Below are 14,233 nucleotides of genomic sequence, written 5' to 3' on the forward strand. Positions count from 1 at the left end.
ATGTAGAAATTAAAATGATTCTGTTATCTTAATTACATATTTAGTCACACAGGTCAAATAACATCTTAATGAGCTCAAAAAGAAGGGCCAAATTCTTTTGTTCCACTGGAAAAATAAGTTGCTCAAAATACATTGACAATGGGCTAAGGTTTGGAAAGTTTTTGATTAAAAAAGGATTTTTGTTGGAACACTTATAATGAGATTCGAGTTGCAGTAACAATATGAAATTGAAAGCAGAATTACATACAAAAAGAGTACTGTAAAATATCATTATTTTAGTACAATGGAAAATAAGGTGTTTGTGGTTTTACTCTATAAATTCTGTGTTGTCTGCTCATATGTATCCCTTCTTGGCCTTCCTCTGAATAGCCATTCTGATTTCCAAGCCCTTCTGCACCAGTACTCATTTGTGGTGGGGGAACCCACACAAAAAAACATCTCCTAGGCTCTACCTTCTTCCTCCATTTTATTGGCTTTTCAGGACTAATTCATGTACACCCATCACATTGGTGTTCAGTTACCGGGCAGACAATGAATTTTCCTAATCCATTTAGTGTGCTGACAGAGCCATGTTCACAATTTATAGAATTTCCTTTTAGACATTTACGTATTTCACAGTTCATTAAGATTCAAACCGAACACCTGTGTTTATAAAGTCATAAGCAATTTTATCCTAACAAGGTGTTAAATAAGGCGTTCTCTGAAAGCCTGAACAATAATAACAACAACAAAAGTACTAGACTCTTAACCTATAGAACAAAATGATGCCTGTAGCTACCTGCACCATCCTTTAATAGTACAGAAATGGCCAGAGAACATCCATAAAAAGCTTTTATGACAAACTTGGGGTGCTCCCTTCCATCACATTTCAATTTCTCCATCACAGGTCTTTCATGTTCTGCCTTAAGAAAGCAATAGTACGAGGCCACTCTGCAAAGTTCACCCAGGTAGCTAAAATCTGCAAAAGAGCTAAAAAGCTTTAGAAGTCAAATGTGGTCCCTATAGACAATTCCTTCATTTGCTAGATACAGGGACATTTTCAGCATTCTAAGGCTCACAAAGCCTGACCTTGCCTCATTTGTATGTGACCCCAAAGTTTTCACATCATTAATAAAAAGAGAATCAAAACAAAGCCCACAGACATTAGGGGAGGGGAAAGTGTGTTGTTTGGCACTACCATCATCCATACTCTCAAAATGGAAAGGGAAAAAAATAAAATGCATATAGACGAGGTGGTGACCCCTATAACGACTATGGTTCCCAACATTTTTTTCCCTACTGGTAATAAACCATTTTGCAGACCTCCCAATTGTGGCCACCATGATAGTTACTGTTTTGCAGGTTTATGTCTTTTTCTTGCAGTTAGAAGTGTTATCAATAAAAATTTCAAATGAAGCCTTTCCTGTCAAATAAAAACATTTTAAAATGTGAAGCCAACAGCAGGATTAGGGAGGAAAAATACAAATGACACCAGGTCTTTGTTTTGTATATACATTTTTCTTTTACCAAGTCCCTTAACTGATTAATTTTAAAGACATTCCTTGCAAGTCTTGAAAGTGAGACAAATGCATCCTAAATGGCACTGGGGTAATTTAACAGTCTTAAAAGTTGATTTTGTTGTATGCTACTAATTTTTCTAAAAAGCATCTTAATTTTGAATGCAGTCACTATGAAGGACATTAAACAAAAGGCTGTCTCAGAAAGGACATTTAAATATTATCCTTTGAAGGCTGAACTGATTAAAAACGACTTTACTGCTTGCCAGTCAATTATAGCAAGGGGTGAAAAAAACCTGATATTATTGTTTAAAAGTAAACTGGTTACTAAAGCATAGGAGGAGAGGGGTAAAGGGGGAAAAGGGAAAGGTTGGTTAACAGATACAAAATTACAGCTAGATAGGAGGAATAGATTCTAGTGTTCTGTTGCACTGTAAGGTGACCACAGTTAGCAATAATTTATTGTATATTTTCTAACAGCTAGAGAGGATTTTTAAGGTTTCCAACACAAAAAAAATGATAAACGTTTGTGGTGACAGATATGTTAATCACCATGAATTGATCACTACATATTGTGGACATGTATCAAAATCACTGTACCCCATAAATATGTACAATTATTACATGTCAATTAACAAAAAGGTAAAAGACCACTTCTTGTCACTCCCACCTTACATTCTATGGCAAATATTATTTCCAAACATTTAAAAAACTCTTTTGCTCCAAATGGGTCAGTCCCAATTAATAAGTAGTTCTTTTAAGTATCTGGAAGAGTTTGCAAAGCCGCGTGTGAATGCATACAGTCCCACAGTCCCTGGAGGCCACAAAGCATTCCCGACTCCTTGTCATGGTTACCTTTAATGCCCAAGAGTTGTAGCTTTACTATGAACTGGGGGACAGAGGGCCCATCTCAGTGCAAATAAACTGAGAAACAAGGCCATGTAAAACGTGTTCTTTTCTCCATGTAACAACATTTTCATTGTCAAAAGTTTAGTTTTTATGATTCATCTTGCAAACTGACAGCCCAAGTCTGCTCTCTCATTTGTGTTATCACACTGAGTCATCTGTGACTCAGAGATGGAAAAATGCTGCCACAGGCTCAGAAAACACCTCCTCCTCCACCAGCACCTTACACAACCTCCCTGAAGAAATTATCATTGCTGCTTCTGTTAAAAATGCATTTAACTTGGGAGGCTGAGGCAGGAGAATAGTGTGAACCCAGGAGGCGGAGCTTGCAGTGAGCCGAGATAGCGCCACTGCACTCCAGTCTGGGCGACAGAATGAGACTCTGTCTCAAAAAAAAAAAAAATGCATTTAATTTTTTTATTATAAATGTATGACATGTGCATCATAGAAAATTTAAAGATCACCTGGGTATCCAACAATCAGAGAGAACACAGTCATATACAGCCATCCATTCTTTTACTTGTTTTTACATAGTATGCATGCATATATGAATATATGTGTATGTATGTGTATGTTTGTGTACATATAAATGTCTTTAAACATCTTTAAGGAAATAAAAACTAAATATTATACAATAAACTTTTCTTAATATGCTAGGATTCTAAACTTCCTGAAAAACAATATCCTCCCTACAGTTTGGACAACAACCTTCATTATTATGGCCATAGTGTCACTATTATAGTAGCCATAATGTTACCATGAGGATTTAAGTCTCAGAGTTACTCATTCTTATCCCCCTTCTTAGCCATATCAGGGTTGTACCTAGAAAGCATTCTTGAAAATCCCAGTGAATTCACCTGTCAAGACAGAATTATAAAACTTGCCACAAACTTTGCCTTTATGATTAAATGAGACCAGGCACGGTGGCTCACGCCTATAATCCCAGCATTTTGGGAAGCTGAGGTGGGCAGATTGCTTCAACCCAGGAGTTCAAAACCAGCCTGGCCAACATGGCAAAACTCTGTCTCTACTAAAATACAAAAATTAGCTGGGTATGGTGTTGTGTGCCTATAATCCCAGTTAGTTGGAAGGCTGAGGCAGGAGAATCATTTGAACCCGAGAGAAGGAGGTTGCAGTGAGCCAAGATCATACCACTGCACTCCAGCCTGAGCGACAGAGCAAGACCCCTTTGCAAAAAAATAAATAAATAAAACAAAGATTAAAAGAGACAAGTCATCTTCCTGACATGAAGAAAGCCCTCAGTCCACTGGGACTCTCATGGAAATCACTAGATTCCTGGTTAAAGGCATTTGGAGCTTGGGAACCCAGGCATTGTCATTTACCATTTATGACTCTGAGCAAGTTATACATCCTCTGAGCTTCTATTTCATCATCTTAAAAATAGGGGCAACAATACCAACTTCACAAGTGGTGAGTCAGTTTTAAAATATCACGTGGAAAACACTCAGCTGCGTCTCCTGGAACTCAGTATAGCAGCCGTAAGACACTCAGTAATAAAATTACATTTAAAAGGCTAAGACTATCAGCTCTTGAAATTATGGGTCTCCACCTTGTCCAGCACCTTGCACAGCATAGATGCCCAGTATTATCAATATTATCAAATATTATCAAATGACACCTCACTGATTTAGACACATTGTGGGAAGGGTCTACGTGATGTACCACCAACTAAAGCATTTCCAAGTCTATGCAGGAACTCCTAAAATAATGAAGCTAGCAGAACGCCTGCAACTCCATAAATATCATCTCTTTTCTCAAGGAGGAGAACCAAGTTGCTTGAGAGTGACCTCAAAGAGGATCAGCTTTAATCAAAAGATAGTCTTAATATTATTAGGGTAACCACCTTAGCAATATTAGCCTTCAATTATAAGAGATACAAATAGGCACCTTGAACAGTTGCATATTTTAGTCTTCAAAGGAGCGAAACATCTATTTCTTTGTGTCTTCTTTTCTTCCTTATCTGCTTTTAAACAACAAAAGAAAGATCAAGATTCTCTGTGGAATTATTAGTAACCAATGATAATGAAATCACTGGGAGTTTATGGTACCATAAATCAGTTCTCTAACATATATCCACATGCCTAAAAGAATGTTTGCTCAGTGACAGCAGAAACCATATCTGGCACATAGTAAGCATTCAAAAAGTATGTGTTAAATGAAAAAATGCATGAAGCCCAGAGAGCAAAGGTTATTGATGTGAAGTTCTTGGAAATGCTCTAGAGCATCTATAAACCACCTGAAATTATATACACTACTACATGTGAGTATTAGTATGTATGTGCCCATGTGGATGTTTTTCTTTTTTGGTGGGGGGGTTTAATTGCATGAGATTCTCTTCTGTGTTGATTGTATTTTTTAGAAGTTACGAACCCTTGCTTCATAGCTGCCACTCCGTTGCCCTTGTCTGCATAAACACAAAACCCCTGCATTCTTTGTTAATTAATGGCTTCTCAAGTGTTTACTCTTAGACAAGTACTATAGAATCCTTCTCTGGCTTATTTGGGACAGAAATTAGTATTATGTACCACTGTCATATAACCTATCTTGGGAAGCACATGCAAAAATGTTGCCTGGCAGTTTACAAATCACACTGAGTTGGAGAAAAGTATACTTGCCAGAAATCAGGAATAAATATATATCTCTCTCTCGTTCTTTCTTTTTTTTTTTTTTTTTTTTTTTTTGAGATGGAGTCTTGCTCTGTCAGCCAGGTTGGAGTACAGTGGCATGATCTCAGCTCATGCTCATTGCAACCTCCGCCTCCCAGGTTCAAGTGATTCTTGTGCCTCAGCCTCCCAAGTAGCTGGGACTACAGGCATGTACCACCACATCCGGCTAATTTTTGTATTATTTGTACAGATGGGGTTTCACTATGTTGGTCACGCTGGTCTCAAACTCCTGACCCTAAGTGATCTCCCTGCCTCAGCCTCTCAAAGTGCTGGGATTACAGGTGTGACCCACCACACCCAGCCAGAAATAAAAATCTTAATTTGGAGATAGCACAAAAGAGATGGTCACTTTCATAGTATCTTTATTTCTCCATATCATTCTAAGACATAACAAAGTGACTCAATTGAAATATAAAAGTCCAAGGTCTATAAATGCACATACCAAAAATTCAAAAGAGACCTACAAAGCTGATGACAAGAGTATTCAGGTGTGACCTGCCCAAATATCTCTGACAAACATAATATTAGTAATGATAATAAAACAGCAATGGTGATACAATAATTTATAGCTGTAACCCTTGACTATAATCAAAGCACTTTTCACATATATGTATCAGGCTGATACAATGACTGTCATTTCATAGACTGTGACATGAAGGCTCAGAGAAGTTCAAGTCTTGTCCACGCCACACAGTTATTGAATAGGGAGACTGAGGTATAGCCACACAACTCCCACTTCTAAATGCTGTATTTTGTTCGACATTTTACCTTAGATCACAGAATAAATGTTAGGCCTTAATTCTTCCCAGTTTATGGATATGTTATTAATTATTCACTGAAATCCAGAAAAATCAAGGTGCTAGAAAACTCCAATTCATTATTTTCTCTACTGCCGTGGAATTCATGTGTTGGTGGATGGGGTTAGTTGGTATGAAGGAAACATCAAGGGCAGTAGCAAAATAAGAAACTTGGCCTTAGAGTTCTTTGAAGCTATTTTAAAAAGTAAAATGTTATGTTAAGAGCTATGTGGTGTATCTCTCTGTGTATGTAATTATTATTCTATTGATTTATTGCACACATGTCAGAGTGTCTGGGCATTTGTACAAGTTCAAACAAACCAACCAAAGAGCCAAGCCACATAGCCGCAAACCAAGACAACTTGCCTCCTACCCCTCACCCCACCCTTCATCCTACCAACTCCCAAATGCAAATTCCCTGGTAGCAAAACCTTCCTTACAGAGATGAACCGTTAAGCCATGATATCTGTCATTTATACTATGCTAAAAGAGCAGCCAAAGCCAGTTGATGGCACAGATATAGCAGGAGTCTTCCCACTCTAAAGAGAGCCAGCCCCCTTCTGTTTCGGTGAGAGCTTTCAGCAATGACTCAGGAATCAAATTGCAGGGAGCTATCACATGTAACCTCCTTTGAGGATGAGCATCATATCTTTTTTTTTTTTTTTTTTTTTTTTGAGACGGAGTCTGGCTGTGTAGTCCAGGCTGGAGTGCAGTGGCCGAATCTCAGCTCACTGCAAGCTCCGCCTCCCGGGTTTACGCCATTCTCCTGCCTCAGCCTCCCGAGTAGCTGGGACTACAGGTGCCCGCCACCTCGCCCGGCTAGTTTTTTGTATTTTTTAGTAGAGACGGGGTTTCACCATGTTAGCCAGGATGGTCTCGATCTCCTGACCTCGTGATTCGCCCATCTCGGCCTCCCAAAGTGCTGGGATTACAGGCTTGAGCCACCGCGCCCGGCCTTTTTTTTTTTTTTTTTTAACCTTTTATTTTCGGTTCACGGGTACATGTGCAGGTTTGTTATATAGGTAAATTGTTTTTCACAGGTTTGGTGTGCAGATTATTTCATAGGAATTTAAACTCAGATATTTCATTGTAGGGCATAAGGAAATACAACATATCTCATCTTCTGAGTACTCACCCACTAACGCACCACACAGTAGGCAGAAAGACTCTTATTTACCTCTGCTATCCCAAAGAGTGGGGAAATCACTTTAAAGTATTCTACCCTGCTGCCAAAAAATCTTCTGCTCATAATCCAACAATGAGAGCAATTTCAACCTAAATTGCTCCCCCTAAGAGACAGACATATTAGGTAAGTTTCTCCTCTGTTGACATATACAAAGAGATCTTATAAGAAAAAAAAAAAGGCAAAAGAAAATTCCTCAGCCATTACCAGCTGATAAAATCAGTAATCTCATACTCCCAACTTCAAAGCAGAAGACTTAGAAAATCATCTCACTTTCTCTGCACATGGAGAATAATTTTTTTCTACTTCAAAGCACCATCTCTTTATTTGGTCATTTTAATTATTGAATGTGGGACGGAAGCTATCCACATAATGTCACCACTGTCTTTTTCATGAAATATGTATAGGTCTAATTTGGAATACATTAATTTGAGAGAAGTTAAAATACAAGGAGGGGAATGAGAAAGGAAAGAGGCCAAGGAATAAAGCCTCCATCAGTATAAGATAGTAGAGGAAAAGCCTTTCTGACCTGGCTCCTCATTCGTTTACTCTGGAGAGGAACCATCAAGAAACCTGACTGCTGGTTTGGGCAAGCAGACTGCCTTGCTTCTCAAATTTTCTCCTACCCAACAACACACAGCAACACAATTACACTAATTTTATCAGTAATGCTGGTATTATTGACAAAACATGGGTACAAGCAGTTGCTTTTTGAATAATACAGTGAAGAAAAATAGTGCTCTAGAACAGCTGTCAGCAAACTATCTTTCTCCATTTAGGGTACCACAGCCAGACAGAAGACTAGTTGGGCATTCCAATGCCCACTCAATCCTCTTCCCACAAAATCACAATGCCAGAAATTGGCAAACTTTCTGTAAAAAGCCAGACAGTAAATATTTTCAGCTTTGTGGGCCATACAATATCTATTGCAACTACTCAACTCTGCTGTTGTAGCACAAAAACAGCCAAAGACAACATGTAAATGAATGGGTATGGCTGTGTTCCAATAATACTTTACTTACAAAAGCAGGCACAGGGCCAGATCTGGCCCACAAGCCATAGTTTTGGTTGACCCCCATTTGAGACAAGTACTAGATGGTAGAAATGTTCTCTAGCTGTGCTGTCTAATACAGTAGCCACTAGCCACATGTAACTGTTGTACTTGATATGCGGCTAATGTGACTACAGAACTACATTTTAAATTTCACTAGATTTTAATTAATTTTAGTTTAAATAGCCACATGTGGCTACCATCTTAACACAACTCTAGATACTATTCACTGCTGCCTCCACAAAGGAGATAGAAGCCAACTTCCAATTTATAGCATAGATTATATGTTTGCCTTAAAAAATAAAATACCCATACCTTTGCATTCACAGTGGAACTGCACACAACTGAAAATGGTATTTCTTAAATGTGAAATATCTACATCACGGAGGCCAAGGTGATTGTTTTGAAGTAATCAGGTAGCTGCCTATCAGTCAATGATCAAAAGTATAGGGGCTGAGTCAGGTTCATGCTAAGACCTATCCAATCCAGAAAGTATTTTCTTCCTCCTCTAGACACTGTCCTGCACCTTGACTGAGAGCACAGACCTACTCAACAGTCCCATTAACTCCTAAGGCCAATCCAAACCTCCCCACAGATGCTAAAATACATACATGCAAAGACACAGCTAAAAGAGCCCAAGAGAGAGCATGCATGTTGATTAGAATGCCTTCTAAAGTAATGCACACAGCACAGCGCCTCAACACAAAATTAAGATTCACCACATTTGTCCCTATTGCCTGCTGCATCTAATAACTATGTTATTCACACAATAACTAGCTTGTGTTTTGCATTTCTTAGCAGACCCAAAGATGTAATCCAAGGAGGAAAAAGCAAGGAAATAGGATAGTAATATATTTTTGTTGTTCTTCTAAACATGAATAAGAGATAACAAACCAATATTTCCTTTGAGAAACTCACAAAATATCGACTTTCTTCAATGGGTAAAAGAAATTGAAAGATACTCCTTAGTAAATAAGAACTCTTTGGAAACATGGGTGCCAGAAGGGGAACCCATACAGATGGTGCACAGCAAAGCAAGACAGACGACATTCCAGTTATTTTATGATTTTTGATAAAATGCAATCATTCTAGATCCAAGCCCTTAACTGTAGTTACCAAATCTAAAATGCTCCGAAGTATGAAAAAAAGAAATTTCAAGTGTGAACCAAACACCTTTGACGCAAACTGACAAGAGTCTAATTATACAGTCTTTATTTATCCTACTTAGTGTAAGACTTTTTTTTAATGCAAAAATATTCATGTGTTTGCTTATGGGGTGTTGCTACAACTTCACTTGCAGTGTTACACAATCTATACAATGCATCTCATCTTTCTGAAAGCCCAACAAATATGAATTTCAAAATACATCTGGCCCCAAGGGTTTGGATAAAGGGTCTTCTGAGGAAAGTTGGTCAGGTAGGGCATTTTCTATCAATTCCATGTCTCTGCTGTCTAGAATCCTGAGACAGTGCCTTACCTCAGTCTGAAGGATGGCAGCCCTCTGTTCTTTGGCAGTAAGCGACTCTTTGAGCACTTCAATGTGTTGCTTGCAATCTGAATTTTGATTGCTAAGGGTTTCAAGCTTTGTTTGTAAGGCAAGAAGTTCTGACTCTTTCTTTGAAAGTTCCTGCTTCAGCTGATCAATCTGCAAAACAACAACAAAATTGCAAGAAATTAGAAATTGCTGCCCCTACCCTTTACACTGGACAACTACTGATTTCTTTCCATTTCAGCAGCCAGTGATCAATAATTCAACAAGGCAGGCCATGAATTTGCTTAAAAAAGATGGCCTTAGGAATCACACAGTCTTTGGGTTCTGGAGGAATATCTGTGAAGGTCACTGAGAGTATAGGGAATAGGAATGGAAAGGTCAGCAGACTGCCCTCCATCCCACTGTGGACCAAATTTCACAATGGAATGAAGCCTTCCCAGTCAAACCTACTCATCTATGAAACCACCAAGTCTGTTACCACCGTGGTCCTGAGGAGAGTCAACAGGGATCTAACATGGGTAATTAAACCAAGGCATAACTCCACAGTGCAAATAATCATTCAAGGGCAAGATTTGGCAAAAGAATCCTAAAAAACAAGTAAGCATTGGGGATCTTCTTTTTGCTTACATTAAATATTGAGAAGATACAAAAGAACATAAAATATACATAAGGTATAAGGAAAAATGACCAAAAAAAATCCATCATTCAATTCACCAAAAAAGATCACTAGAATTACCCATGTCCCATCCCATTTCTATCTCCTCTCCCCATTTGGAAATAATTACCACCCCAAATTTTGTGCTTATTATTTCTTTGCTTATCTTTTAGGTTGATCATATATTTTTGCATCCATAAATATATACTATTTGGTTTTGCATGTTTTAAAACTTTATTTGGGCTACAATTTTTTTTTCTTTTTCTTTTTCTTTTTTTTTTTTTGAGACAGAGTCTCGCTCTGTCGCCCAGGCTGGAGTGCAGTGGCGCAATCTCGGCTCACTGCAAGCTCCGCCTCCCGGGTTCACGCCATTCTCCTGCCTCAGCCTCCTGAGTAGCTGGGACTACAGGCGCCCGCCACCGTGCCCGGCTAATTTTTTGTATTTTTAGTAGAAACGGGGTTTCACTGTGGTCTCGATCTCCTGACCTTGTGATCCGCCCGCCTCGGCCTCCCAAAGTGCTGGGATTACAGGCGTGAGCCACCGCGCCCGGCATAATTTTTTTTTTCTACTTTGCTTTTTTTCCTACTCAATCTTATGTCCTGGAGATTAAATCATAACGTTGTACATAGAGTTCATTCATTTTCACCGAAGTAGAGTATTCCATTGTAAGACTTCACCACAATTTGCCCACTCTGCTGTTGATAGAAATTTGGGTTTGTTCTTAGCTTTTTGCTACTATAAACAGTGCTATTCTGAATATTCTTATACATATAACCTAGTTCACATAGCAGTAATATTTTCAAATGCCTAAGATTTAAATTGCTAAACCACATAGCATATTCATCTTCAATTTCACTAGATAAAACAAAAATGTATGGCTCACACCTGTAATCCCAGCACTTTGGGAGGCCAAGGCGGGCAGATCACAAGGTCAGGAGTTCGAGACCAGCCTGACCAATATGGTGAAACCCCATCTCCACTAAAAATACAAAAATTAGCTGGGCATGGTGGCGGGCACCTGTGTTCCCAGCTACTTGGGAGGCTGAGGCAGGAGAATCACTTGAACCCAGGAGGCAGAAGTTGCAGTAAGCCGAGATCGCGCCACCACACTCCAGCCTGGGTGATAGGAGGAACAAAAAAACAAAAACAAAAAAAAGTTTTCCAAAACAGTTCTATTAATTTACATGATCACAAGCACCTTGCAAGTATGCCAATCACTCCATCTCTTTACCAATAACTTATGTCACGGGTCTTTTACACTTTTGCCAATTTGATATGTGTTGTGCAGGTAGATGATCTGCAGAGACTTTCTACCAATTCCTTCATTCCTTCCTACTTGTACACAAATGTTGCTCCTCACAACTAGAGCTGAAGTTTGTTTACCCTCTTCTTGAACCTGGGCTGGACTGTGACCCTTCTGCCAACCAAATGCAGCAAAATAATCAGTACACCTGTTCTAGCCCTAGCCTACAGAGGGTCTGGCAGCTTCTGCTTCTACCCACTGGAAGCCAGCCACCATGGTCTGGAAGCTCAACCACCCTGTGACCACCATGGTGTGAGGAAGACCACACCAGACACACGGACAGGCCATGCAGAAAGACAGAGGCCTGTTGGTCATGGCGGCCTCTTTGTCTTGTTTCAGGCTTCAAAGGGAAGAATGTCAACGTTTCGTCATTACATTTTGTGTCTGCATTGGTTTTTTATAGACATTTTATTAGGCTTCGCATTATTACAACTATGCCAAAAGTATTCTTTAATCATTAGTGAATGTTTAACATCACCAAACTTTTTTTCTGTATCTTATGGTTTATCACCATTTTTCAACTTTCATATGTTATTGTAATGAATCACATTAATGAAATTTTTAACCTTAATCTCCCCTGGCATTACTATGAAAAACTCCACTCAGTCATTATATATTTTTCATATGTTACTGTATTCAGCTTACTAATATTTTGTAAGGATCTTTTATTTCTGTTTATGACTGAGATTGGTTTATAATTTTCCTATCCTACGCTGTCCTTATCAGGTTTTAATACCAATATAGCCCTCCAAATGAAGTAGGAAGTGTTCCTTCTTTTAATGTGTTTGGAAATGGTTTCTGTGAAATTGGAGGTTTTTTTACACTAATGTTCATTAGAAACCACCAGCAAAACCATTCAGAGCTGCTATTTTCTTTTTCCAAAGAACATTACTTACTAATCCACTTTTAATGGCTATAGGAATATTCATGTTTCTAATTAGTTGAGTCAGTGTTGATACATTTTTTTCCCCAAAGAATTTTTTGTTTCATCTACATTTTCACACTTATTTGCAGGAAATGTTTATAAAACCCACTTATCTTTGTATCAATAGTATTTATGATTATGTCTTCCTTTTCATTTCTAATATTCTACGTTATTAACCTCTCTTTTTTTAAGTTTTATTTTAGCTTTAGCCACTCTTCTTCCTGATGAATCTCAGTAGACACATGTCAAGTAAAGTATTCTAATCAAGGAACCAATTTTGGCTATATTGACTCTGCAATTACACTTTTATTTTCTGTTTCATTCATGTCTGCTGCTTTTAAATGTTTCCTTCCTTCTACTTTCTTTGGGCTTATTCTATTTTCCTACCTTTTTAAGTTGGATGCTTATCATACTAATTTTCAGCCTTGTTTCATTCCTAAGATAATCCTTCAGACTATAAGGCTTGATTTGGTTATCTTTAAGTTTGCTTGGTTTCTTATAGTCTCTTGCTCTTTATTTATATTTTCAATCTCTTATTTATTTAAACATATGAAACACACGTTAATATTTCATAGTCTTTTTCTTATAATTCCAACTTTTGAAGTATTTGCTTTCTGATTCTGCTGTTTATTCTTTCTACTGACTATCACTTATAGTGGCCTGTTTTCCTGAAGATTTTGTGATTTTTCTCCTTTTTTGGTACTGTGTACTAGTTTTTTTTTGGAACTTTATCTGGAAAAATACTTTAAGGCCTATTTGGTCCTTTAGAGAATTTGCCTCTGCCAATACCTGAGTACACTACCAACCAAGAATGTAGCTGCTTTAAGCTACATTCTCTACCTGAAGTTTTTAGATCATCTTGCACAGCACACTCATGTAAGAGCCAGCTGTGGTTATGGATTCTGAGAACAAATTTTTTCATCTTTTACTTGGCTTAAAGTTTTAAAACAGAAAATTTTCCCTGGAGTCCCCTAGTCTAAGTGTGAGGAGGGGAAATATGGTAAGGTTATTTTTAGTTTGCCTCTGCACTAGCAGTATAGCCATCTGAGATCCCAGCTTCATGTGGTGGTGGTAATAAGGTTCCTACTATCCCTCATCTTGAGTAGGCCCAGACTTCTGTCTCTTTTCTTCAATGTCCTTGTGGCTATGAAAACCAGAGCCCAAGTTCATCTATCTGAAAATTGCCCACAAGGATAAATAACCTGATATGGTTTGGCTGTGTCCCCACCCAAATCTCATCTTGAATTGTAGCTCCCATAATTCCCACATGTCCTGGGAGGTACCCAGTGGGAGGTAATTGAATCATGGGGGCAGGGTCAGTCTTTCCCATGCTGTTCTCATGACAGTGAATAAGTCTCATGAGATCTGATGGTTTTATAAAGGGCAGTTCCCCTGCATATGCTCTCTTGCCTGCTGCCATGTAAGACATGACTTTGCTCTTCATTCCCCTTCTGCCATGATTGTGAGGCCTCCCCAGCCATGTGGAACTGTGAGTTCATTAAACCTCTTTCCTTTATAAATTAGCCAGTCTTGGGTATATATGTCTTTATTAGAAGCATGAGAACAGACTAATACATAACCCATGCTCTACTTATCACACAAGCTTCCTGCTATGGCTTAGCTTTGACCCTTGAGGTTCTTTCTTACTCAAGAGCTCATAAGTACATTTTAAAATATACGTTTAAAAATATACTTCATTCAACAATTTTTGTTGTTTTCAGCAAGAAAACTGACATA

The 14,233-nt window shown here is 38.4% G+C and overlaps 1 protein-coding gene across 18 annotated transcripts in view; it reads right to left on the reverse strand.

Annotated features, from left to right (window-relative positions):
- Window positions 1–14,233, reverse strand: part of ERC2 (ELKS/RAB6-interacting/CAST family member 2) — a 974,891-nt gene that overhangs the window by 627,628 nt on the left and 333,030 nt on the right. For all 18 annotated transcript variants that reach the window (XR_012431280.1, XR_012431279.1, XR_012431278.1 and 15 more), the window contains one exon: window positions 9,598–9,765. Coding sequence is in view for 10 of the 18 variants with exons in the window: in XM_015446056.3 (XP_015301542.3) it covers window positions 9,598–9,765 (168 nt within the window). In the remaining 8 variants the exon portion in view is untranslated. The remainder of the gene's footprint in view (window positions 1–9,597; window positions 9,766–14,233) is intronic.

Source organism: Macaca fascicularis, chromosome 2, assembly GCF_037993035.2.
Source record: "Macaca fascicularis isolate 582-1 chromosome 2, T2T-MFA8v1.1".
NCBI classification, from domain to species: domain Eukaryota; kingdom Metazoa; phylum Chordata; class Mammalia; order Primates; family Cercopithecidae; genus Macaca; species Macaca fascicularis.